General features: G+C 39.2%; 1 protein-coding gene across 1 annotated transcript; it reads left to right on the forward strand.

Annotated features, from left to right (window-relative positions):
• The first annotated feature begins 393 nt into the window (after positions 1 to 393).
• On the forward strand, positions 394 to 27,186 carry SLC17A8 (solute carrier family 17 member 8). Its single transcript, XM_031600011.2, has 12 exons — positions 394 to 527; positions 7,989 to 8,241; positions 10,273 to 10,391; positions 15,173 to 15,287; positions 15,746 to 15,833; positions 18,195 to 18,281; positions 19,081 to 19,220; positions 20,793 to 20,942; positions 22,666 to 22,798; positions 24,001 to 24,111; positions 25,472 to 25,599; positions 26,143 to 27,186. Exons 1-12 carry the CDS (start codon positions 427 to 429, stop codon positions 26,479 to 26,481), a joined length of 1,764 nt encoding a protein of 587 aa, XP_031455871.1. The 5' UTR covers positions 394 to 426; the 3' UTR covers positions 26,482 to 27,186.
• Positions 27,187 to 27,887: the final 701 nt, after the last annotated feature.

Here is a 27,887-nt window from a genome sequence, read left to right on the forward strand (position 1 = left end):
GAGATGAGGTCCTGCTACTCAACTGGTGTGGCCTGAGGACAGGTATTGTGCCTGTTACTATAGCACCACCTCGCACAGCTCTCTGTGTAGAAGGAGGGAGGGAGGGAGGAGGGAGGCAGGCGGGGAGGACGAGCCCTGGCGAGGCAGCGTGAGGTGTACAGATGCACGGTGAAGCTGCTGCAAGTGTGCTGCCGAGAACCTGAGCACTGCCAGGGGTTCCACACTACGGCTCTCCCGAACTGGCCTGCTGGCTTGGGAAGATCTGCTCTGAATTCTTCTTTCTGTCTTCCTTTCTTGAGCAACTGGTTGTCATTTTAGGGGGTCACCAAGGGGACCGGCGCAGGCTCCTGAGTCTGGCATCGGGAAATATGACAGCAGAACTGAGCGCTCGTTAACGTCAGGGATTTCTTGAGGAAAAAGGACAAAATGCCTTTCAAAGGGTTTGATTCGCTGAAGGAAAGATTTTTTAACCCAGGAAAGGAAGAGGTGAAGAACACCGTTAGCGACTCGCTGGGGAATCTGCGAAGGTAAAATCTGATAGCAAATTCCTCGCGAGATCCACTGGTTACATTGCTTAAAGAGAAATGAAGTATCAAAAAATATCTGAATATTAAACAACTTAGAGTTGCAAAATTACTGAATCCCCATAGTGTGAGATGCCCTGCTGTGTAAAGCAAACTGTGCCAGAGGAGCGACATGGAGCAGCATGTGGCTGCAGATAGGATAATATTTATACTGAGCAAAGGAGAGGTGAAAATAAGTTATAAAATACTATTCTGATGTTACAAAGAGCATGAAGAAGGGTTTTAATTAAGAAAACCTCTATGTGATTAAACATGAATTATTCTGTTTATCTTGCATGAGAAAAAATGATTATTTAATGGGAACTAACTGTCCCAAATTATGCCACTCTTGAAATCAGATTTAACATTCCTAAATTACAGAGGAATTCTGGAGAATCTTTTTTTTCTCTTACTAACATGGTAAGAGAAAACAAATAGAAGTAACATACCAAGTTCAGCTGCGTGTGTCCGTGCTTGTGTGCTTACTGAGAGTAACTAAGGAAAACAGAAGCTGTCTGCAAAAAGAGGATAAAAGATTTATAACTTAATCTGGCAGTTTACAAGACAGCAAACCAAGATTTTTGGTTTGGAATAAATGAAAGTACAGTGTAACAGATGACTAGTTTGGTCAACAAGACTGTTGGTTTAAAGGGAAGCTTATTTCTATTGGAGTGGCTGCTGGCAGCATTGAGATGTGCAATGGACAGCTGAGAGGCAGGCAGCTCAGTGGCATTGCTGGCACGCTTCGTGCTGTATTATTCATCTTTGCAAAGGTCAGGGCACTATTTGAATCCTACATCTTTTTAGTGTTTTGATTTTCTTTTGTGTGTAACCTCTTCCTTTCTCTTGGGAAAGTTATTTTGAGCCAAGATACAGTTCTTGGCACATCCAAACATGCATTTGATCACAAGAAAATGTACAATAATTCACATTTATCATGCTACATTGTGTATGTATGGGAAAACATGCATGTATACTTTGGTGGAAGTTACTAACATTCACCATTATGTTGCCAGTTGCACTGTTCCTATACCACCTGAATGGAGTTATCTCCTTCCACATAATTCCAAGGAGTTGTTCATTCAGTCACACATTCTAAGTACTATGGCCTTGCTAACTTACCCAAATACTTTCAGGGTTTGTATCTAGTGAGTACTTACTGTGCCAGTATGGAGGGTTTGCCATGTGCCTGTGGCACAAAAGCTTTGGATGATCTGGATCTCTCTCCTCTTGTAGCTGTGCAACAGGGATGGCCTGCTAATAGCACTGATACCTAACTTCATCAACTTTACTGCTGAATCAGAGCAGAACAGATCATAGAATGGCCTGGGTTGAAAAGGACCACAATGATCATCCAGTTTTAAACCCCCTGCTATGTGCAGAGTTGCCAATCAGTAGACCGGGCTGCCCACAGCCACATCTGCCTGGCATTGAATGCCTCCAGGGATGGAGCATCCACAACCTCCTTGGGCAACCTGTTCCAGTGTGAACAGATCTGAGCTGATATGCAAGCAAGTTTGTGGAACTTCTTCATTTTCTGTGTTAAACTCAGGTATGCCTGTGCCTTTTCTAACCGTATGGGTCAATGAAGGAAATACTCCAAATGATGCAAGTTTTCTTACTGTGTCTGCAATCAGACCCAAGCAAGAACTGCTACAAGTTTAGCAGTCTCTTAGGAAATAAGCAGCCACATCCAAAGTTTTCTGAAGGAAACATGTGTGTTTTTAACTTGAAGTTAACTCTCCACAACCTAGCCTATAAAGAAGAGCATATGCTTATTGTGTGATGGTACATGTGATACATGTGTGTATTTAACAGTTGTGACCCCAGCTTTGCTAACTGACTCTAGTATGTTGTAAACCAACAAAGAATTTGGTTTCACTTCTCACATTTATAGGTGGTTAGTTGTATTAGCACAGGTCAGGTCTCTCAGGATGTTATTGGCTGTAGTAACCAGCAAAATGGCTAGAAAAAGTACTCTTAGCTTTGGTAAATATGATGAGCCTAAATCTTCCTCCTACATTTCATCAAACAAGAGTGAAGATCCAGCAACTCGTGTCTGGCAAGACCATCTACCAGGTCCTGTCTTCATAGCAATTGCTTGAAGATTGATACATTCTGATGCTCAAGCACGTGACAGAAGTGACACACTGCCTCCCCATGGGTGGTTAGCAGCCTCCAAATATTTTGTGGGTGCTGCAAAACAGGACTCTGCCCCCAGGAGTTTACACTGGGGTAGCTGAGGTGCTGGTGGGGGTCAAAGGGGATGGAACAGGAGAGATGCAGGAAGCATCCTGACTCTGGGCAGTTTCATTTGCAACACCTAAATATCCATTTAGAGTACCACCAGCTGGAATAAATTCACCAGAGGCAAAAGGGGGCTTGTTCTTAATTAGCTAAATACAGCAGGGCAGCAAATAAAATTGATTTAGAGGATTCAAGGCCTGGGTAAATAATGCTGGAGCTCTGAAAATGCTTTCCCAGAAGATAAAACTTTTTTTCTGCAGAACTTCTTAACAGGTACAAAAGCTTTCAGCCATCTGTGTGCTCAGTTATGCAAAGAAAAATATGTGAATTCAAGTAAAATCTCACACTCTTCTGATCTTGAGGATTTCAGGAGTCCTTGATCAGTCAGTGACAGCAGTGGGCTTACCACAGAGCAGGAAGAAGCTGAACAGGTTCACCTGCCACTAACAACATTGTTAATGTGAGAATTAATATGGGCTGTGTCACACGGCTGCTGACTGTAGTCTGGGTCCTGCTAGGTGTAGCACCTGCAGACTGCCTGTAATGGATTAGACATCACAGTCAGCTAAAAACTGCAACCTGAAGCTGCTTGATCTACCCTTGTGTTGAACAGGCTTCTCTGCCTGGATTGCTGTACTACTGCAATAATTTCAGGATTTGCTGTAGGCAATTGTCACGCTGACAAATTTGCAGAGTAGATGAGATCTCAGACGATTGTATCCGCCTTTGGATTAAATAATATTTTTCAATAGCCAGTGTGTAGGATTCTGAAGTTATATCAGGATCATAGATAATTGTTGTGTGTAGTGACTGTTGTTGTATATGTAGGTGTGAAGTTTAAGCATCTATGCCTGCTGCTGGCTATGAAAGTGTGTAATCTGGTAGAATTAATTTGATAAAGAATTTTAATACATGGCACGCATTAATGTTTTCTCCTTCTTGTAGAATCTGTGGAGTTTTAATCAAACTGAATTAAATAATAGATGAGGGCTGCTCCAAAAATAATGCCTTCTATTTTATTCTATTGGTTCATGATGCCAGAGGTGAATGTTGGTGGTATGGCAGAAGAGGCTGAACCTTCCCACCAATATTCCTTTACATTTTCTTGCCATGCAATAGATGGCAGCAGAAGGGCAGTCTGACAGAATGACATCTGACGTGGAAGAGTGGATGAAGCAAAGGTGTGTAGGTGAATTATTCAATGTGAAAAACACTGCACCCATTGATATTCATTGACACTGGTTGAATACTTATGGAGACCAAACAGTTGATCTGGGCACAGTGAAAGTTGGACTGCAATCTGGGCAATGTTTTCCTAGCAATGATGTCATGATAGCAGCTATAAAGTCACCTTTGCTGATGCAGATCTTCACAAGTACAGCATGCGGGCTTTTGTTCATGACTGGTGAAAGTGCACTGCTAATGATGATTACTGTGCTGAAAAATAGTTTCTTATAGCTGATAATTTTCTCTATCAGATATTCTTATTACTTTTTTGTATCAGTTGTGGTTTCTGCAGGAAGTAATAGAAGGCATTACTTTCAGAGCAACATGCGCAGTTCTATCCCACTTATATAATTAGAAGAACAACTAATTCCTCTGCTAAAACACATAAATTACAGATTGGTATATGTGTATGTGTACCATGAATTTTATTTATAATTGATTTAGTTTTAAAAACTTTCATTCTTCCCAAACTTTGCATGAATGAGAGTTAAAGCTCTTCAGAAAAGAGAAAGAACGTCAGATGCAGAAATGTTACATGCAGTAGTTATAATATTTGGGTATGGAATATGGATGTAGATACCTTCAAATAGCCAAGACGTTCTTACGTACCAAGTGTTGTGTTTGCTGAAAACATCAGAGGGATATAAATACCAAACAAACATCTTCCCATCCAGCAAAATGCTCTCCAGCATTATTCAAATAATTATAGAGAAGACTGTTTCTGAACAGCTCTCTTCTAAATTATTAGTGTACAACAGGGAAAATTTCAGTGGCACCACCAAATGATACTGATCAACTGGAAAATCTTTTTCTCATCCTTCATGGATTTGTCATACCTCCGTTCTGTATCTACACTGTTCAGTGACATAAGGCCAAAATGCAAGGTCAAACACAAACTGTGTGAATGCTTGCAATGCTTACACTTTGCTCCAGCTTCATTTCTGGATTTGGAACTCTTTTCTCTGAGACACTTCTCCTGTAGTAGAAGGATTAATGTTAAGCTTTCAAGATACCAAATATTCTGTGATTATCTGAGATCATGAATCAGTTCTCAATCTGCTTTTATTAATGAGTAGTTGAATACAATAGCAAAACAATTCCACTGCAGAAGCAACATTGGACCACAGTGTTCATCCTCCTGCATCAACACTCCCAACAGTGAATTTTGAATCGAAGGATGTTTTCATGCCTATGTGAATTGACAGCTTGCTGAAAGCATCCAGAAAGGAACAGATGTTTTTGCTTTGGATGATGCGTCCAATCTTTGCCAGCTGTCCAAAAATGCTGCACCAATTAAAGCGTAATCTTTCTCACATAAACAGAGTGGTAGAAGTACAAAAAAATGAGGAATTATGCTTTAATTCATTCAGTATCTTAGTTTACGATGGAGTAAGACAATAAAATTACCTTTTTTTTTGTTAATAGGTCTTTTGAGTTAGCAGTAATAGCTCTAGAAATAATTATTTGTCTTTTCTCTTCCTGCCTTCTTCATTTTTGACATTTTATATGGTTTACACCAGCTGGCATAAGCACACAGAGCAAGGAGTCTTTCTTTTAAAGTGCCTCGCTGTGTTTCTGTCTGTACTCTCATTTCACCAACAGTGCTGTCCCTTTGCCACTGGATTGCAAGATCTCAGTCACCTTCAATAACACCACAGTCCTATCATGTTTCCTGTGTTACCTTCCTTAAATGCAAAGTCCTCACTCCAGTCCAAACCAAGAAAATGTAACTTCACAGTTAGCACTGCTCTGCAAGGGGTTAAGTCAGATAACCATTTCAGTTCTGCTATTTCTTGGAAGTGTGAACTGATGTATTCTAACATGCTTTTTTTTTTTTTTTTTCTTGTTGCTGAGAGTAAAGCTGGATTAACAGTTTTATTATACGATGTAAAAAAGAGTAATATAACAAATGATGCACCTGAAGCTAGAAATGAAGCTCTGAAGCTATAAATGCTAACAATTTCAAGTGAAATTTCCTATTTAAATCCATATGCAGCAGCCCAGGAAGCTACAGATATCATCTGTATTTGCAAAGCCTTGAGTATGGAATACCATCCATTAGGTTATGGGCGGTATATTAGACACAAAAGAATTGGAGAAAGCTGTGATTAAACAAAAAAACTCTTCTTGAAAGAACCAGCCAACCACTGTGTAGGTTGCCAGGTGTAGCCCAACCATACATGCTCTGGAAATATTTTTTAATAGCCGATTATTATATGGAAGACTGAAGTGCATTAGATTTCAGATACATTTCAGACCAGATGTGTGAAAGAAGGAAATAAGTAACTCCTTATCAGAAAAGAATGAATTAAATCATTTCATCATCTTATACACCAAGCTGGGCTTCTTTTATATTAAGTATGTGCTCATATTTTACTAGTGGTGAAAGCACCTCCATGGTGGACGCAAAAGAAGCTGGATCCTGCATCCACTGATTCACAGCAGTGCCAAAGCTAAAAGGCTTCCTAACACAGCTGCTTATCAAGGCTTTCCTTTAGAGAACACTTAACCCTAATCTTGCAGGTGGTGTTCAGAGAGCAGTCATGCATTCAGAGTGTGCTTAAGTGTTTTGGCATGTTGGAAAGCCTGTATACTGCATTTAAAACAGAGGCATTAGTAATTAATGTTAGGAAAGGAAGTGTTTAGCTCCAGTTTAATGGTGTGTCTTCAGTTCCTTCTGATCTCATCTTTCCTACCAGAGACATTCCCCATTCCTACAGCACAGGATGTTGATATTTCCAATCAAACTGGGAGACCAAATAAATTTTTAATTGCTTTAGCACAGGAAAATATTTCCATAAGTGCAGGAAATAGCAATGGGCAACTGTTGCACTGATGAGACCATTTGTATTGTAAGATGCTGCTACGGAGTGCGACTTGGGCTGATGGCAGCAGCTGTTTGCCCTCCATGGGCCCTCCCTCCATTCCCCTGCTGCTGGTGCAGGGCTCTAGTGAGAGCAGGCTGACATGCATAGGTATCACTTGCTCCTATTTCTAAGTAAACAGAAAAGTCCGTGTCCCTGGACCTTCCCTCTGCATTCTCCCCAGTTGCACTGCAATGCCCACATGAAATTTGCTCCCAGGTGAAGCCCTTTCAGCCTCTGCTGCTGAGGGGCAGTGAGCAGAAAGTTGCTTAATTTTCAGATCTCACTGAATGTTAATTATTTTAAAGAAAAGGGTAGAATGCTCAACAACAGGAATTGAGCTTTGTAATGAGTTAACTTCTTGTGGTGAGTGATATTTCACAGCACAGGGGTTATTTGCCATCAGATCCCTTTGGATAGAGAGAGCCTGGGCCTGGCTCTTAGAATCACAGAATGGCTTGGGTTGGAATGAACCTGAAACATCATCTAGTTCCAACCCCCCCTACCAAAGGCAGGGTTGCTGACCACTAAATGAGGATATCAAGTCAGGCTGCCCAGGGCCTCATCCAGCTTGGGCTTTAACTGCTCCAGGGATGGGACACCCACAGCTTCTCTGGGCAGCCTGTGCCAGGGCTTCACTATTCTCTCAGGGAAAAATTTTCCCCAATATCTAATATGAATCTGAGAAAAAATACGCTTCATGCTGTATTTGCCCTTTCCTTGAAATCCGCTGCCAGTCTGTTCAGTGGATCTAATTAGAAGTTAAGATGGATTTCTTCATGTGTGTATATTGCTAACAACCAGCAGGATTTATCACAGCAGAGCTCATCAGACCTTTCATAACCATGCTTGTGAAAAGCCCACAAGCACTTCTATGCAAGCTGTCCAGCCAAATGTCTGGGATTTTGGAACTTCAGGGGTTGTTCATGACAAAAATACAGGCTGTGCGTGCCCAGCATGATCTCATCACAGCACCAAGAGGCAAACCCCTCACACAGAGGTGTTTTAATAGCTGACTGCAGCACCTAATTGTCCATCTATATTTCACAGTAAGGCATTTCCATTTTCTCTCGCTTCTTCTGTTTAGGAAAATCGATGGCACCAACATTGAGGAGGATCACATTGAGCTGACAGAAGAGGGGAGGCCTGTGCAGGCCAGCGCCCACAAGCCGCAAGTGTGTGACTGCTACTGCTGTGGACTGCCCAAGCGCTACATCATCGCCATCATGAGCGGCCTGGGCTTTTGCATTTCCTTTGGAATTCGGTGCAACCTGGGTGTTGCCATCGTGGAAATGGTGAACAATAGTACTGTTTATATTAATGGCAAACCAGAGCTGCAGGTGAGAAGCTGTCCTCTATCTCCTGTTCTGACCTGTCTCCTTTGTAGTGTTGTCTCAGTGCCACATATCGAAGAACAGTGCATGTATAGGTCAAAAACTGAGGTAGGAAGACATGCAAGTCTGGATTCCTACAGATGTGAAAGTTCTTTTTCCTTATTTAGGTCTCTAAGTCACACAAAAATTCTGTGTGATATGAGCATTTGTAATGGCATACAGAAAGTAAATAGCAGAAATGAGAACTGAGATGGCTTGTGTGTTTATCAAGTCTCCAGTCTTTCAGCTGTAGACAGATTTTGTTTCAGCTGCAGAAGACTTTACTATTTACTCTCTTTCAGGGGAATGCACCTGATGCTGCTACAGTAGGAATTGTAATTGTTTTATGTACCACTAATCCCTATTCAGACCAGTGGATGAATTTCAGGACCTTAAAGTAGGCAATAGGGTAACAGTTATTTGCAAGTTACTGACAGTGGGGAGTGCTGTCTAGAGGTAATTGGAAATAGGTGCCAAGCTATCTCAAATTTGTGATGGATGGCACATGGTTCACAGAAGATGCCTACAAACTTTTAAAAATGCACCCAATGAACGGTATGTTCAAAGCATATCTAAGTTTCTCCAGTCCTGCCATGGTACAGGGCTGGGTTATCATGTGTACCAGTTCTTGCATGTATAAAATTTACTTATTGTTGGATTCTCTTATAACAAGTTATTCACTGGAATACTGACTCTTACCTGATGTTTCCCTATGTTTCCCTTGAGATAACACCACCAAGTTGTTCTGTCTGGGCATGAGCCACTCCTGATAATGGAAATTTCTCTATGTTTCGTGATGTCTCAGCCCTTACAAATTAACACTAAGAAAACAAGTTGAAAATTACTAGTAGGAAATTAGATATTTTGAAAACTGAATTGCAACTCCATATACTTCCTTCTATACACACAAAGTAATATGAAAAAAGGAGATTTTAGGGCCTAACACTTTAGTTTTCATATTTCATGTTTTAGTGACAATTTTAGTTCAGAATATCTGTGTTGTGATGCTTAACCACCTTTCCTTGCCATGTGATTAGCCCCAAAATAATCATTAAGCAAAACAACATGGTTTCTCTTTTCTTCAGAACAGCTCTTCTGAATTGAAGGTTCACGGAGAAAATGTTGACAATGACTTTATGTTAGTGTGATTATACTGTTTTGATGTTCAAGAACAATGAGCAGGAGGGGCACTTTGGGTCACCTTTTCTTCACTGCTCCATGTTTTTTTTCTGGGTTTTGACTATCCCTCTTCTGAACAGAGTATGTTAAAAGAGACTCATCAGAGAAATGCCCTTAATCAGGAAGATTTGAGAAGACTGAAACTATTTGGTATGCAAGGATGATATGTGGAAATATTTCTCTTAGCTTCAGACATTATTGGGTAGGAACCATCTGTGACCTGCCTGGGGGTGGTATTCTGTATCCAAATCCAACCCTATGATTGGCATCACTTTTTATAAAAGATACACTAGTCAGCTAGCATTTATCTAACTTTTAGATTACTTCTTCAGATGTTACCCCTTCTCCCCATTCTTCTATAAACATTTTCTGCTCCCATACTACTTAATGTAGATGCTGGATGGTCAGAATTTTACCTTGATGAGACAAAGTCCAGCTTGAGCAATCTTGTTGAGTAAATGGATGTGCCCATTGAAAGGCAACAGGTCCTTCTTATAACACCAAGCAGGCCTGAAAACAAAGTCTTCAAGACTAAGCACCACAAAGGGAAGCAGTAGCAAGAGCCAAAGATGAAGGGCCAGCACCACCTGCCTTTGGGTTGAACTCTTTTCCCTTAGTCGTCCTGATGGAGCAGAAGCAGTAATTCCACCTATCAATTTGACAGCATTTTGCCACAAATGGAGAAGATTCAATCTAAGTAACACCAGTGCAAAGAGATTATCTTGATCTGTAGGATGGAGTGACTTCTGTGAGACCTGCAAATAGTGTTTACCTCTAATAAGTGTGCTTCATTTTACATTTTTTCTGTTTCTTTTACAGAAAGCCCAGTTCAACTGGGATCCAGAGACAGTGGGACTCATACACGGCTCTTTCTTCTGGGGTTACATTGTGACACAAATTCCAGGAGGTTTCATTGCAAACAAATTGGCTGCTAACAGGTTAGAAAACAATAATCAAAAGAGTTAAGCTTTACAGCCTTACAAATGTCTGTTTTATACTGCTTACTAACACAGTGAACAAAGGTGCTTAAAGAACTTGAAGCTGAACTTGCAATATTAATGTCTATAACCAAAAAAGGAGCTAGACTTCTGTAATGGGTCTGATTTCTGCTTCTTCCAAGTGACTTGTTCATCTCAAATGTTTACACATTTATTGTTTTCTAAACAACAGTGCTTTCTGGAGGATGTTAGGAACATACACCTGATGTTTGAGATAATGCTTGTAGCATTTGTCTTTCAGAAGTGCTTCAGTGCTTTTAACTCAACTTACCAAGTTATTTTTTTCCAAATAAATTTGACTTTTCTCCTTTAAAATTTCCCTGTGGATTGAAATTTTCCAGAAATTTTGAAGCTGGGCGTTTAGAAGATACAGAACTATTTATGTTCTGAAGGCACAAGCTCATTCTCATGCACATTTCTATGAAATAAACATAGTTATGCTGTCTGTGGTTGAATACAGTAGTGATGACTGTAATTAGGATTGCCCAGAACTTTTCTAATAGAGCCTCATGATTTCTGTATGACAAAGTCTGAACTTCTACACAGATTATTTCCATGTCCATTTTGTTTTTGGGCTGTTTCTTTGTTATTGTTTTTAATTCAGCTATTTCTGAAAATAACAATAGAAAAGTTGCTAATTTTGCCAAAGATAATTTTGTTTTTAAGCTTTACTTCAAAAAGTCTGCAGAATTTGGAATATGATTCCAACTGAAACAAAGAGCTTGTCTGAAGACAGCTGGTTGTAAATGAACTCATGAGATGTGCATGTGAAAGACGTTTGAGATCTACAGATGAAAAAGAGGGTTGGCACTCATATTTTTCTCTGCAAACAAGATTTGATATCTAGAATGGCTTTCACAACTGGAGAAAAAAAATTAAGACCAGCTTCGCATTGCTTTGCCTCAAATAAAAGTACTTTTTGCTCTGTACTCTTCAGAGAGTTACAGGGGTTACAAGGCTGTCTGAGCATTCTTCTCACCCTTGTCTCTTATAGAAATGACTTCAGGATGGAGTCATCCCACAGAATTTTCCAGAAGTTCAGACCCAGCTCTGCTCTAACAAAAGTTACTCTGAGTTCAGTTTGCACTTCTTCAACACTACTAGCAGTCTCAGTTCTTCATTTCTCTACCATATGAGGTGCCTAAGTAGGATACTTTTCATCCTGTTGAATAAGCCAAACAAATTAGCTAGGTTTAATCATTTCCCCTCTCTTTCCAGTCTTGCCATGGAATTTGGCAGCTGAAGGGCTCAAAAACACAGATGTGTGCACTGTTGGCTGAATAATTCAGTATATTATTAATTTGGCTTTTGTTACCTTTATATTTTTTATTAACAGTAAAATCAACCAAGTATACCTTATAGCTCAACATATTCTATCAGCTAACTACTTCCTTAGGTATCTATCATGCATATGCACAGGAAGCTATAATTCCGTCCCCATTGTACTTTTAGACTCATTTTGATTTTACAATATGACCCACATTATAAATTTAATTGTGACTGGGTTTGGGAATAGAATCTGCTTGAGGAAGAACATCCCCCCCAAAAGATAAACTAAGAGAGTATTCCTGTTTGTAATAATAGATCTGACTAATTCTACATTTTTCCTTTATTCTTTGTTCTCTCTACCAGTTTCTGCTTGGGTAGATTAAGCAGTATTTCCCTTTCAGAGGGGTGACATCTGCTCGCTAACACCACAGGGCAGGAAACAGGCAGAGCTGGGGCCAACCTTGAACCTACCCCCTCTAGAAAGAGAAATGTTTTCTGTCTCACTACTGTGCTCAGTAATGAGATGCATTACTCTGCCCTATTACTGGTGATACAGATTTAGGTATAGAGTCTTTTGTTACTTGTTTAAATTCTGCTCATCACTGTGGAACCTTGAACACACACGGAAACTCTCCCCTTTCTCTCCCCCAACAAGCATTAATGCAAATGGTTGCGTATAATAATGTGGCATTCAAACAGGTCTCAGAACAGAGGAAAATATTAAGTGCTTTATGCTTTTGCATTAAAACCACCTGACACCAAGTAAGTTTCTCTATGCATGTCCAAATTTGTATATATCTATGTTCCACCAAAAAGTTCACTGACTGTTTAGTGACTATGTTCTTTTGATTTACTGCTTATCCTCCAACATCTGTCCTAACAATATTTCTTAATTCTTTGGTGGTGACGAGGAGACATGAAACACAAAGCACCCCATGGTATCAGCTTTTGGTAATGGGACACTGCTGGGCAGAGGAGTCTGTCACTGGAGAAAGCTGTTTTGATGCTAAGTGGTAACTGGCTATGGATCACGGTGATGAGGAGAAAAGAATACATCAATGAATTGAAAAGAACTGGTGTATTCTTGTCCATGGTGGAGACCATCTTCTTTAGGACTGAAGGCTGAAAACTGCTGGAAAGATGCTGGCTGGCTATTTGCAGAAACACTACTTAGCCTCTTAGTAACAAAAGAGTGGCTGGTTCTAACACAGTGTAAATGATGCATTTACAACCTGGATGTGTTAGGAGTTGGCATTAAGTGAAGTAGCAATGATTGGAAACTCAATCCCAAGAGCTAGATGGTTGGGTAGTAAAACATGTTCTCTGTCTTGGCTTATTCATTCCTGTTGCAAATAAGATGCAAGGTGCAAAACTCCTCACTGATCATAACGGAGCTCTCAGTAATGCTCATTTCTTAGCTAAATGCTTATTTGGCTTTGAAAGCAGCATCCTAAATGTCAAGATGCAATCACAGGCTTTGTATACTACTTCAGATTTTCAGACTAGTTTCTATACAAATTCATTCCTTTGTCACTTCCCTCTGTCAATCTGCTCAGTTTCTTTGCTTTTGTGTTCATGTGTTGATTGCTTTTTTGTCACTCAGGTTATGAGTTGTCCAGGCATGAGCTGAGCTGCTGCTTTTGTCAAGAGGTGTACAGGATGAGAAAAAACAATGTTGATCTCTGACTGTAGATCCTTTGCGATATAATGCTGTCATTAATTCCTCCGTAGATCATAAACTTGGATTTAAAATATGACGTGATGTATATTTCCTGTGAATGTTTTCCAAAAAAAAAGAAGAAGAAGAAGAAAAAAAATGCTTGTGACATCAGAAGGTTTTGTTACGACTATTTTTCAATGGAAGATGATAAATAGCCATACATAGCGAGATCTGCATGTGTCTTTGGCAGAAAAATTAAAAGGGAGAAAATATTTCTGCTGTCATTATTTCAGTTTATATATCTAATACCATTCCTATATCAGAATGAAGCTTAATGTGTCATCTGTCATTTTTTAAATGCCACAGGCATAATAAGCCAATTCAGAACTGTTCGACACCAGTGAGTTTGAGCAGTTTGAAAAGGAATGTGAACTGTGGTCCTCAAAGAGCAGTTGCTGCCAGCTAGCATCAGTGTAGCCAGGAGCTGAGGACCTCTGCCACAGGGGACAGATGATACTCAGGTGTGACTCTCAGTCTTGGGATAAGACAAGGCTGTTCTGACTCAACCTCCCATCTTCTAACATGCTGTGATTCCCAGGGCGATCAGCCAGTGCAGCTTTCTATCTGCAGAATGAACTCTTTCTGCCAGTTCTAATAGTTTTTGGTGATATGAGAGAATTTGAGAGGGGATCCTCCTGCATATCATCTTCCAAAGATGTTGGAGTCATGAACTTTTGATATTCAGTGTGGCAGATACTGAACCCTGTCTGTAGTACAGAAAGGGAACCTGAGACTTCGATCAGCCGGGTGTGAAAATGTATGCAAGCCTGCAACCATCCCGTACTGAAATGACTGCACTGTGGCCCAGCTGTCCATCATGTCTATTGTCACTATAGTTTATTATTAATACAATGCATTAAGTTTGCACCCCTCTTCAGTTAAGCTGAGAAAAGCCCGTGTCTCTACTGGGAAGAGCTCTCACAGACTGTGGGGAATGAGACAGACCCAGCTCTGAGTGTATCCCCAGGGCCTCTGAGCGTCCTGAAGTTTTGGGGATGTTGCTTGGATCTGTAACTACCACACAGAGTTTTCTGCTGCCCATTTTTCTAATGGATGGTAAGCTCTGGAAGGCTGCAAAAGATTTCCCAAAGGCCCCAGATGCATGGAGAACTGTGGCTGACTTGCACCCAGCTGCAGGAATTGTTCTTCCCAAGCAGGGAACAAAATGTTCGTATCATGTCTTTCACAGAAGATCTCTTGTAGAAGCACCCCTTCTATGCCACAGTTGTAAAGAACACTTTTATCTATTATTTAGAGAACTGATGTTGGGAAGGAGTTGATCTCAAACTGTGCTGTTAGGAGTTTTAGCTGCAGAAAGAGGACATAATCAGCACGCTCCCACATTTCAGTAAGGCACTCAAACAAGACTTTACCTGATTTAAGTCAAACCCTACTGATATAAAAGAATTCAAGTACTTCCCAGAATAGCAATAATGCTCTCAGTTCAGGGCTTGTGTAAACAGCTTAGCCACCAGCAACTACACCTCTGAGATAGAGAAATAAAACAAAACCTTTGTTTAAGTGCGCATAAAACTCCTATCTCATTCAGGGAAGAAAATGCAGTGACATTCTGTGTATTTACCCCTTTTGCCAATAAGGCAAATTTACAATTATCTGCGTTTGTGACTTGGTGGGCAGTGGAGAAGTTGTATTTCAGATTGTACCTGAGAACAATGTTGCTTCTGAAAAGCAGATAATAATTACATTCTCTTTTATGATACTTTTTTCAAAGGGTGTTTGGAGCAGCTATTTTTCTAACATCTACACTGAACATGTTCATCCCTTCTGCAGCAAGGGTACATTATGGCTGTGTGATGTTTGTAAGAATTCTACAAGGTCTCGTAGAGGTAAGAATGTTCACCACTTTCATTTGGGGAAATTTGGTTTTTAAAAAAAGTTTGAAACATTTTGGTCAGGTTTTCTGATCCATCTACAGTTCTACTTGTTACTCTTTTTTTTTTTCCATTGGTATTGTTACGGTGACAATTTTTTTCTTATCTTGATCCATATTTTTAAATTTATCTTAAAAGGAGTTTTAAAATAATAGATTAATAGTACTGCAGATAGACCTAGTTCTGCCTATTTAAGCCATCCACTGCATGCACTAAGAAGCATTTTTAACCCAGGACACCATAACAATTAAGTTAGTTTGCCATCTTCACACTCCCCAAAGGAAAACTCTCCCAGGCTTATTTTAATCCTTCCGATGTAGTGACAATGAGCTAGACAGGTTAACTCTCTCAGCAACGTCTTAAAGTAGGAATGTAGTGAAAGCAAATCATATGATGTGTGAAATGTCTGCCAGGGCGTCACCTACCCAGCCTGCCATGGGATGTGGAGTAAATGGGCTCCTCCACTGGAGAGAAGCAGGTTGGCAACGACATCATTCTGTGGTAAGTTGATAGGCTTATGAGTGTACTGACATATATATTATTCATTTTATGGTTCACTTTTTTTTTTTTTTTCATTTGCTCAGTCTTTAGGCGTTCTATCTGCTGTATGCATTGAACTGAGTATTTAATTAAGCATGCACTTAACAACTATTTTAAAGGACTTGAGGGCTTGGTCCATCTTGTTCTGCTCATTCGATCTTTCCTACTACTGACAGACACACTTCTAGAAGGTGGCTTATAGGAAATTTCAGAATGCTTTGGGAAAAGGAATCCAGTGGAAAGATGGGAGAAATAAAATTCTTTCATTCAATTTTTAGCCTCTAACAAGAGCCTTAGATCTTTCTATGAAACATGGAGCAGGAAAAATACTGAGTTTTACATCCTGTTCTCTTTTCATTCACATCCATATTAAGAATAAAGTGTTTTTCTTTTAATTCTGTCCTCTGGGTAGCAGGTTGTGAAAAGAAATGCTGCAGGTCACGCTGTGCTATCACATTTTCTTTCCAGAGAAGACTACTTTGACTCTCACGTCTTTCTAGCCCTTTCATTTCTTCATCAGATGTCAGTGGCCAGCCTAGCTGCTGATTTCAGGGAAAGCTGTGAATGCTTGTATCTTCTTATTGACTTCAGGGTGGATTTGGATAGAAGGCTAAATGGGAGGAAGATAAGGCATAACCCAAATGCACCTCCTCCATTCTCATACCCTAAAAGGTCCAGAGTATGGAGCAGAAATGATTGTGGTGTGATTTAATGTGGGCTGTTGTGAGAGTGAAGGGAAAGTCCTACTCATTACTTCGATCTGTTGTTTCTTATCCTCTAAGACACACATCTCCATTTGCCTTGTCCTTTCCCACTTGTAAAAGGGAACTTGGAACGGTGAGGGGATGTTTAATAATACTGAAGACAAATCAGAAATAGTAACGCTTTGAAAAGTGAGCAGCTGAGAATGGAGGAAGAAAAAAAGAAAGTAAGCGTTGTTTTGGTGGGTTAAAGCTAGCTGAAGACAAATGTCTGTGAGAGAGAATATGTAATAGAAAATATAAAAGTCACAGGAAATTATTGTCTGTTAGCAGTGGAACTGAAAAGCTTGGGAAAATGCAGGGCTAAAATGCATGTGGAATAGTAGGGAAAAAAAAGACTGAAATGTGAAAAAATGCATTTTCTTTTAATACTCTGGGAATACTATTTTTACTACAAATGACTCTGGTATTTAGTGATTATTTAGGAGTTTCAAATTTCTGCAGAGGAACAGACTAAAAGAGAGGTTTCTCCACACTCAATGCTGAAAGCCCAGCAGCAGATAAAGAACCATTCTGTAGCTCAACACCCATTTCATTTGCTACAGATCATCAGTTCTCTCTTTCACTCTTGTAAGGTGAACAGAGATGATGGAAAGATTAGGAAGTCCAGTGTTATCCGTGTTCCTGGTTTCTCTATTTTCTTGCCTGGTGCTTCGCTACTTCTTCAAGAACACTGAGTTAATTGTACAAGGCAAAGGATCTCTGCAATGAGAAGTGTTTGCTAATGAAATTAGTGAGGTGTACTTCTGCATTTGCCTGTAGTTTTAGCTTATAGGTGTTCATTAACAAAGTATATAATAAGGTCAAAAGCATGTGTATCTGATTTCCTAAAGTAATTCAAGGCAACACTTCTCACATGTCATTATTTTGTGCTGATGCCAAATGCCCAGATTACATGAATCCTCCTTAGAATCTTCATGGAAATTTGTTTCCAAGTACTTAAATTCTCAGTTCTTTCTATGAGTCATTTAGAAATATATTTAGCCAGCAATGTATGTTTCCCAGACTGAAAACCTTGGCATAGCTCACTTTTTTTGCTTTTTTTTTTTTTTTTAAATTGTCCTGTGTCAACATTAGGCTATTTATTCTGCGTGTTAAACGTGGTTAAACAGATTGATGTGAGCCTCCACTTGCAGTGCTTGTCGGGTGGTGGGGCTAGAGTCATGACAGAAGCTTCTCAGCATATCAGCAGCCATCGGGCTTTCTGGACACCAAGAGGGCTTCTGAAACTCAAGCTGTTGGCTTCTCTGAGTTTTCCTTCATATGCCACAGGGTTAAATTAAGTGGGAATCCCCTCTTAAATTACACCTGTGTGATGGTACGCCATCAGTGTCAGCTTTGTGAATCCCATTTACCTAGGTTACCACATTCCTTCTGGCTACAGAATGAGCCAGATGATCCCACTCCAGCAAAGGGCCTGTTTCTCCATCCCAGTCAAAATATCACAGCTGCCATCCCATCACAAATGTTCACCAAAAAAAAAAAAAAGATGCCAGCCTGTAGTAAGGGCTGGACTCATTTAACATTGCTGATGTGTTTTCTTAATCCTTTTTCTCCTCAGGGTCATATGCAGGTGCAGTGGTCGCCATGCCATTGGCAGGAGTGCTAGTACAGTATATAGGATGGTCATCAGTCTTCTATATTTATGGTGAGTTGTTAACATAAAGAATCTCCTCTCATCAACTGGTGTTGCCTGCAGTTTTGTTGATCTTGTGTGATGGGTATCAAAGTTGTTCTGAGGAATTAAGTGGTTGCAAGTGGGTCTTCCCAATTATTCTCTACTTATGGCAGCTTCTGAAAACTTTTGTTTTGTAATCTGTTGTAGCATGTTTTAAAATTGTAATGACCAGACTACAGCCCAAGGTATAAAGGACCAACAAGAAACACTTCCTGGCTGTCTGTAGTGTGCTTCTTAGAAGTGACACGTCATCCCATGACAGGGCTGGTTACAGTTGTGCAGGTTGCTCTGCAACACAAGCACTCAAGTGATAGGTATTCCAGAGCACCTGCTGTTGACCCTACAGCATAAGGGTCAATGTATGCTGCTCATAGGAAGCCTAATGCTTCATAAACCTTCTGCCCTGAAAAATCTGTCCCATGCAGTTGAGATGAGTTTTCTGTCTTCTCTGGTTGTGAAGCCTTTGTATGCAGATGTGAACATGTTAAGATCATTCTGTTATTTTCTTCCCTCACTTCCACATAAAACTTTGTTTCTACCTTTTTTCTGCCCTACACATACTGTGTCATATGAGCAACAGAATGCTCAAACACTTTGCAAACAGGCATGTAGTATGTACTGAGTCGGGAATCATCTTTTGTCCCTTCTCTGAGCATATTTTTCAATGGAGATTTGGTTTGATTGGCTGTTGAAACTACCTTAAAACTTTTAGATATAGAAGTATGGCTTAATTGGCTTTTAAAACTTTTTGTTTTTCTTTCCTCTCTAGGAATGTTTGGGATTGTTTGGTACATGTTCTGGCTGCTTCATGCCTATGAGAGTCCAGCTGCACACCCAACAATAACCAGAGAAGAAAGGGTATATATAGAAACGAGTATTGGAGAAGGAGCCAGCCTTGCTAGTGCAAGCGTAAGTAAAAAAAGGCTTTTCAGTGACTAGTTATAATTCGTGAGCTCTTTCTTTAACATCAGCACATAATGGGATAGATACAGTTAGCTTCATAAGAACAGCAGAACTATTTCTGTTGAAGTTTAGGGGATGTTTGTTTTATGAAGACTGCACGATGAGGCTCATGCAAGTGTACAGGACAAATTCAGCAACAGGCAAAACCTGTAGGGCTGTTTCAGCTCTTGGTTTACAGAACACCCCTAGTCTACGGAGAGGAATGTAGTGGGGAGAGCAGGAAACAACACATTCTGGTATGTTCTTGAGTAATTATCAGACTTGTTCTAAAATAAATCCCCAAACTAATGGAAATACCATAAAAAGGATCTGGCTCTGGATGTTAAATTACCTAACTGCCTTATGGGCTTCTGCCAAGGATGACTGAAACTCTGAGAGCTCAGGCTGGGACTTCTGCCCTGCTCTCTCACACAATAGCTCAGTACTTTGTATTAAGACCTCTCTCCTCAGGAGGATTCTGGGAACTTGCAAGCAAAACTTATTTACCTGTCAAACATTATCCATTCCTTTAAGTAACTCATTATTGTTATAGGCAAAAAACAAAGATTTTTCTCAATACATTGCCCCTTCTTGGCTTTACTATTTTACATTCTGGGGAAGAAAAAAAAAAAAGAAAAAAGTCAACTCTACAAACCCTATCCTCTACATGTTTTGGATAACAGTGTAAGAGAAAGCATGAAGTATCAGACTCTCCTTTTGGACATGCTCCTGAAGTTTGGCTGAAGTCACTGTTTGGAGGCATACACACTTGTTTCAGGTCATGATTTTGCCCTTGCTACATGGAGATTTGACTGCAGAAGACACTAGTACCATCATCATGTGTTCACACATGACTGCAGACACACAGTTGCCTGTGAAACACAGCTACTATTTTAAAGAAAGGAGAATACTAATGAATATTGCAATAGTTGCTTATTTAGGCTTCTGATTTGATGTTTATTTCAAGTGAATAGATCTCTGAACTGTTTTTTGCTCCTGCTGTATGGAATATTTAAGCATAAATATAAATTGGAAATGCTGAAAGCAAGCTATATGAATTAAATCCTCTACTCAAGCTTTTTTGCTGAATGAAATCAATTAGGTTGAAGCAAGTAGCAGCCTGCTGGTGTGTTACTAAGTATTTCTTAGTTTGGAGAACACTTTTTTCATAATCCCTTTGCGGGACCACCTCAAACCTCGTTATGACAGAGAGTGGGGAACAGAACAATATTTCCTCTAGTATTCTTTGACACTGTTATTGATCCTATTATCCCAACAGCAGGATTTCAGTACAGAATTTTGTGATTTCAGTTAGCAGAGCAATAATAGCACAGTAGTCATCCTAAAAATCTTAACGATTCCGAGAAAGTTTTTCTGTCTCTCTTCTTTTGCTGTTAATTCAGACTTACATTGTAAGCAATTTGCAGTGTAAATTTTATGCAATATAATGGATAGTTCTGATACTGAAGATACTTTCTCATCTCTTCGTGCTTCTGCCTACTAAAAAAAAATGGTGTTTTTCTTTTTTTTTTCCCCTAGAAATTTAGTACTCCCTGGAAAAGGTTTTTCACTTCAATGCCAGTTTATGCAATCATTGTGGCTAACTTTTGTAGAAGCTGGACCTTCTATTTGCTCCTTATAAGTCAGCCTGCTTACTTTGAAGAAGTCTTTGGATTTGCAATAAGTAAGGTAAATGTCTGAGATGAAGCAGTGACCTTCAGACTCCACTCTAGGAGACAAAGGATCTCCAGATGTCACTGCAGTCATTTCAGTAGATTATTCCAGGTAACTGGGATGACATATGTTTATGAACTTGATAGACATGAAAACATGCTAGCATCAAATTCTTAGCAAAAAGAAAGGAAGAATTGCTTTCACTGGTAACAAAGAAACACTTCATAGAAAACAGCAGGTAAGTAAATAGAAATGCACTTTTTTTTTTTTTTTTTAGTGCTGGTGGCTTAGCAGTACTTGGCAGGCAATGTTTTTCCTCCTTTTCTTTCTTTTTCAGTACATTTCACTGACAATCAGAGGTCAAATTTTCCATGGATTGGTATTTCCTGCCACTTCATTAAAGCCAATATTGCTACAATCTCCCTTTAGAGCACGAATGTGGATTGTGGAGTGGTTGTATGAGAAAGTTCTTCCACCTTTCCTTTAAAAAACCTACTTGTTATATAATAATTTTCATATAGTAGCATACTGTTTGATTATAGCAATAATTATTTATTCAGGGCAATGACACTCTGAATGGCCTAGTGTAGCAATGGTATGAAGAACAAGGTTATTAAGACAAAGCAGAGTTGTTTATTCTAAGTTGTCTTTCATAAATATTAGAATGTTCACTAATTAAAAACAAATGTAAAGCTGATTTAGTGTCAGTGTAAGGAAAGTGAAACTCCAACTTCCTACTGAATTACTTCTTCAAAGTTAAGCCTCTATATGATGATGTGCTGGCCACTGAAACTGTGCAAAATAGAGTCTTTTCTTGTATCTGGAATAAGTACCAGAGCCTACAGAAAAAGTAAGAACTCTGCCAGAAAATGTGATACAATGAGCATCAATTTATAGGTCCTAGTACCACAAGAGCAAAAGTATATGCATTACTTCAAATGTATGTTTATTCATAAGATTCTAATACAATTTCAGGTTTTATACTGTATATACTTATTGCCCATGCAATGTACACGTGCTGCCTTCGTTATAATAGTGCCAAGAAACAGATTCGCTATGCAGAAAGGATCTCCTTGAGAACAGAATAATAAAAATACATAAAAGCAGTTGTAAACTGAGAGACAAAACACTTTACTGTAGAACATATAAGTAAGTGCTTCCTGGTATCTACAACAGAAAATATTTGCAGTCCTCTATGCCATTCTTCAGAGCAACCACCAAAAAGCAGAGATATTGCACGATATTTTTATGGTGAGATTCTTGTGCTATGTCTTCTCCTCCAGGACTGTCAGGAGATACTCACATCACCCCACTTTGGATATCTTCTCTAATGAGCTAAACTGCAGTAGTCTTGCACTCCAATGCTGGTCATTGGAGAGAGAAAATTCCTCTAGAGCACCAACTCCAGAATTTTTAGACAGAGTTCTCTTTTTTTCCTTCTTATTATAGCTTGAGCCCCATTATAGCTTGCGTACAGATGCTCAGAGCTGAGAAAAAGGCTGCCACTGCCTGGATGGGAGCATGTCGGAGTCCCTCAAGCTCCTAGAAATCCCTAAAGCTGGGACAAGGGTAGCTTAAGGTCAGCCATGTCCTTGTTGCAAGTTCTGTTGAAGAAAAAGTCCACAATCTACATAAGGATATATGCTAAAGATGTGTTCTATATATATGATTCCTGTTCTTTTCCCTCTAAATCCCAAGGAAGGATATGAGCAGTAAGCACTTACTTTTGTAATTTCAGGTTGGCCTTTTGTCTGCAGTTCCCCACATGGTCATGACAATCATTGTGCCCATTGGAGGGCAGATAGCTGACTTCTTACGGAGCAGGAAGATTTTAACTACTACCACTGTAAGGAAGGTCATGAACTGTGGAGGTACTACTGGATTCCCAAAATATAGTACAATTGTGTGCTGCACCTGGTGTAGATATCATAGTTCGGCCAATGTTTTGTTGCAACATGAGAAAATTACTCTAGTTTGCATTTGCAGCTGGTTAATCTGGAATATTTAATGGAGAGCTGATATTAGACATCCTTATGCTGTAAGGCATACAAGCATGCTTTTAAAAAGAGAGGAGGCAAGACAAGTTGTTAATAATTAGAAGGGCAATAAGGACTGGCTCAGAAGAGATTATGATAAAATAAGCCTCATCCTGAAAACTTGATGTGACAAAGCTAGTCACATCCTGAGGTGCTGCAGGAACCCTTTCAGAACCCTGCATTAACTGGATGTGTTCCTGTGTTCTACTTCCAGAAGAATTCACTGACAAATTCAGGCTGCAGAGATCAGCTGAAAAAACATGGTGGATGGACAAACTCATTTTTGCCGAGCACGAAATAGTTTATTTCTAGATTGGTCCCTGGAACTGAAAAATCAATGGCATCTGCATGTAATTGGCAAATCTGTAAACTGTACAGATGCTAAACTGTAGCATGACTATGAAGTCATGCTTTTCTTCTGGCTTCTGGCTTACATTATTTATGGCTGGCATGGAGTGCCTGAAATAGAGATGCCTGCAGTGCTTGGCTATACATCTTCACAAAGGATTCTTTTATTAATTGTATTTTCAAGGTTTATTTTCAGCATTATTTAAAAAACAAACAAACAAAAAAAAAACAACAACAAACAGAAGGTTTGTAAAGTTAAATATTAGGAAATGTTGATTTCCACCAAAGGCAAAGCCTGGAAGTTTTCTGTGATACCCAGGCATGTCCTCTTCTGTTGCCCACACACCTGTCTGAAAAACAGTCTTTTGTTCCATCTGCAAAGAACTTGTCACTTCACCGCAGCCATAAAAAATTGAAGACAAAAAATATTTCTCTTCTTCCCCTGCCCCCTTTTTTTTGTTTTGTTTTGTGAATTTTACAGTGTTTCATAGAGAATCACTTTCTCATTATTTCTCTATACTGCTCGATGAGTCAATTTATTCTATCACTCATCTCATTTACACAGGGGAGGGGGAGTAAAAAGTATATTTTCAATAGAAGATATTAAAATATTCCAGCAAGTATATTCCCAACAGTAAACATTTACATATTCCTGCAATGTAATTTATTTCCATGTGTTTAATTTTCAGGCTTTGGGATGGAAGCGACCTTGCTTTTGGTGGTTGGTTATTCTCATACAAAAGGCGTAGCTATTTCTTTTCTGGTGTTAGCTGTAGGTTTCAGTGGCTTTGCAATTTCAGGTAAGAATTAATCTTATTATTCATTTCCTTATTATTGACAAAAGGAATGTTGGCCTCAGTGTTGTTCCGGTCGTCGTTTTATTGTTGTTTGCTTTTAGCATGGCTACTTATGGAGTGTTCTCTACTATTTCCTATATCAGAAATAATTTATTTCAGTATCTATGAAAGCTGTTGAGTGTAGGACATGAAGCTTTGAAAGAACCTGCTCTGTTTTGTTTCTAGTTTACGCCAGCCTTGTGCTAATGCCGTTTGCAGTGGTGGCCACCTTCCATAATGAGTATCCCTTAAAAGGAGAGAGAATTACTCTGAAATGAACTCAAGGGATACTCGTTGCAATCCCACTGCCAACCCTTCTGCCAGTTTGTGCTTCCTACACCAGTTGTGTCTCTGTTGTGTCCTATAATCAACCCTGTTAATCTGAACTGCTGTTTCTGCCTCTGTTTCATGAGGCTCACCAGTCTCCGGGTTTGTAGTTCCACCAATAACTCTGCTATTAAAAGTAACACATCTTCCTATGAAGATGAAAACCCACCTCCTGGAAGACTGCCAAGAAGATGGATCTATTGAACAAAACAAAATAACTGCTGATCTTCCATCTTTTCAAGGTTAAGTAGTTGCGCTGCTCAGCTATGAGGTGCTTGCGTGGCAGGTGGCTTCTATCAATCAATTATATTGCAGAATTTTCCCAGCACTCAGCTTTTTTACAGTATTTAATCACATGGATTTGGAATTCATCATCCTTTCTAGTGATCATCCATAGCACTTACGACTAATTTTCATCACCTAAAGCATGATAATTATCTGAGCTGATTTTTACTCTCTCTTTTTATTTTCCAATGAAATGTTTACCAAGAAGATGTGCTACAGTCAGGGTAATTAATTTTCTGACTGGTTTATATACAGTGGGATTTTTCTTGGTTTGTTTCATTAAATATAACTTAAAGAATTGGAAAATATGTTTAAAGAACACTACTGCATAAATTAAAATATATCTTTTTAAAAAGAAAAATACATCTTACAAACACGACGCTTTCCCTCCCTAATTAAATTTTTTTCCTGAATACATTGTTCCAGTACGAGAAGATAGGAAGTATGGATACTCTAAACCACTGTGAAGGCAAAATGAGTTACATTTTCTCCACAACATGGTCTCCAGAGTTGGGGAATTTAAAAAGAGGTTTTTTAAATAAAGAGTTAGACTGTATCTTCCATCTTTATCGCTAAGAAAATATTGCCCTGTTTTTTTTTAATATGTGGATTAGGATTTCCTACCTGTTTCAGGTTTCTTCAGCCAGAACAGCTAGAGAAAATTGTATTGGCCCGTAGCACGAAGTTGACTGTTGTCTCTGGTATGTTGTAGGATTCAATGTGAATCACTTGGACATAGCCCCACGTTATGCCAGCATCCTGATGGGGATCTCCAATGGTGTGGGGACGCTATCGGGCATGGTGTGCCCACTCATCGTTGGTGCAATGACAAAACACAAGGTAATGTTTCTCTGTGTTTCCTAGGGAAAGGAGTGTTCTATGCAGTGAAAATTAACACATTTCCAGTTTTCCTGGGAACTCAATTTCATCATTAATATCTTCAGCTGTTTTCTATTATTGTTGTTTTAAAAATTCACTTCTACAACAATGCAGAGGCTAGATTCTCAACTGTTATAAACTAATTATCTGTGTAGGGAGATACTATTTTATACAACCTCAGCTGAATCTCTTCAATATCCTCATGTGAATATTTAACAGGCTTACTCAGGAAGCACCTCTGCAATGCACCTATAGTAGGGTGCTGAGCAATCACCAATTAACTCAGTTTTTAGGGAGAGATCGGCTTTTCCATGAATATTTCTTGTCCCTTTTTCTATTGTATTAGCCCTTGATATGAAATTTAAAATATTCACATCTCATAAATTGTGTTATCTGTAACATCAGGAATCAAACAACCATCAGTATATGCTAATTCATAGTATAGTTCAGGCATTAATATTTTTTTTTACCGCAAACTTAATGAGACCTGGACCATTTTTTCAGACCCGCGAAGAATGGCAAAATGTCTTTCTGATCGCAGCCCTGGTGCACTACAGTGGAGTAATATTCTATGCTATTTTTGCTTCTGGGGAGAAGCAGGAATGGGCTGACCCTGAAAACCTGAATGAAGAAAAATGTGGTATAATTGATCAGGATGAACTGGCTGAAGAAACTGAGATGAACAGTGAAACTTTTGTAAGTCCAAAGAAAACATACGGTGCTACCAGTCAAAACAGTGAAATACAGAGAAGGGAATGGAGAAAGCAAAAGCAAATGACTCAAGACATGGAAGAACAGACTTCTTACCATTATGAAAATGGGAATTTTCAAGATTTGTCATAAATACTTGAAATTGTAAGGTTTGTGTAGCAGCTATTCCTATCTTCCCTTCTGCATAGCTGCCCCAAATAATCTGGTATCCATATTTATTTTCTGATTAAATTGTGTAATGTCTGTTATTGCGGCTAGACACGAGGGGTAATACTTGCTTTCTAACACTGTGGAAGAGATCTAACAACAATGGGACAGGGAGAAGTGACACTAAATCTTCACTTTGCCACTGGATTCCCTTGGACAGAGCTCCTATACCAACGATTGGTCCTGGCAGATCTTCTGCCTTGTGTCAGCCTATGACTGTTGGAATAAGGAGTGCCCTTTTATTCTCATCTGAACAGACAGCGAAAAAGGTCATATCAGAAGGTGGATCCACAGTGATGTATGTGATTAGTGGGGCACACAAATCTGCCCTGAGTAACACTGCTTTGCCATTTGAAGATTCCTGTAGATTAACATTTGAGCTGCTTAACCCATGTCAAACTGAAAACAGCAAAAGATCAAAGTGGAGGGAAAAACAGATTTATGACATGAGACTGTAACCAATAATGGTCACTCAACTACAGGAAGGTAACATGTAGCAGAGATGGCACAGTATTGCTTCAACATTTCCCTAAAATTTATTGTAAATCTGCTTTATAGGTATAATCCACAGGGTCTGGATGAGGCAATTAAATGGATACTTGTAAGATTTGTCCCCTTCAAAGATTTTGTGCTGGCATGAAATAATTTTGAATATAAAATCATCTTTAGTGGTGCAATATTATAAATCCTTATGAAAGGAAATCATTGTCCTGCTGGGATTAGATTCCTCACTCAATTAATTATTGTGAAGTAATTTAAATATATTTTTCTAGTATTATACTGATAGAGTTCCTGGACTCAACCCCAACAGCCCTTCTTTAGATGAATAAGTCTATTTAGATGAGTAAAGTCTTTAGTTCTGGATCTACAACTTTTTCTTCATCAATTCCACAGTCTCACTGTTGCAAAAGATGTAGTACTGTAGCATCTGAGAGATAGCAGAATATCTATGTCTAAAATTATTTTTCTTTTTCCATAGGTATATATTTTACAGCATAGTGTGGCTTTAGCTTTTTTTCAACCATTTTTAGAATCAGACAGTGGAACATGCCATATTATGCTGCAACTCAGATTCATCATGACATTAATATTCATTTCAGAATGGAGAATTTCAGTAAGATATGATTTGTCTTACGTTATTGTTACTGCCTCATTAAATTCAAATGAAAGCTATCCTCTCTAGTCTACAATGTGCTTTGTGATATTTCAGTATTATTGTTCTCATATACAGACACTGTGATGCACACAAGGTGAGAACATCTCTAATACTCATTTTACTGTTTTGTTGAAGCACAGTTGAAAGCCATGAGTGAAACATTTGTACAATCATT

This window comes from Phasianus colchicus, chromosome 1 (genome assembly GCF_987193195.1).
Source record: "Phasianus colchicus chromosome 1, bPhaCol1.hap1.1, whole genome shotgun sequence".
NCBI lineage: Eukaryota > Metazoa > Chordata > Aves > Galliformes > Phasianidae > Phasianus > Phasianus colchicus.

Excerpts from the sequence above, each read along its gene's own strand:
- SLC17A8 (XM_031600011.2), top strand. The coding sequence starts at position 427 with ATGCCTTTCAAAGGGTTTGATTCGCTGAAGGAAAGATTTTTTAACCCA. Across the intron at positions 15,834-18,194 it reads GGCAACGACATCATTCTGTG|GGTCATATGCAGGTGCAGTG; the intron begins GTAAGTTGATAG and ends TTTTCTCCTCAG. Across the intron at positions 25,600-26,142 it reads GTGCAATGACAAAACACAAG|ACCCGCGAAGAATGGCAAAA; the intron begins GTAATGTTTCTC and ends CCATTTTTTCAG.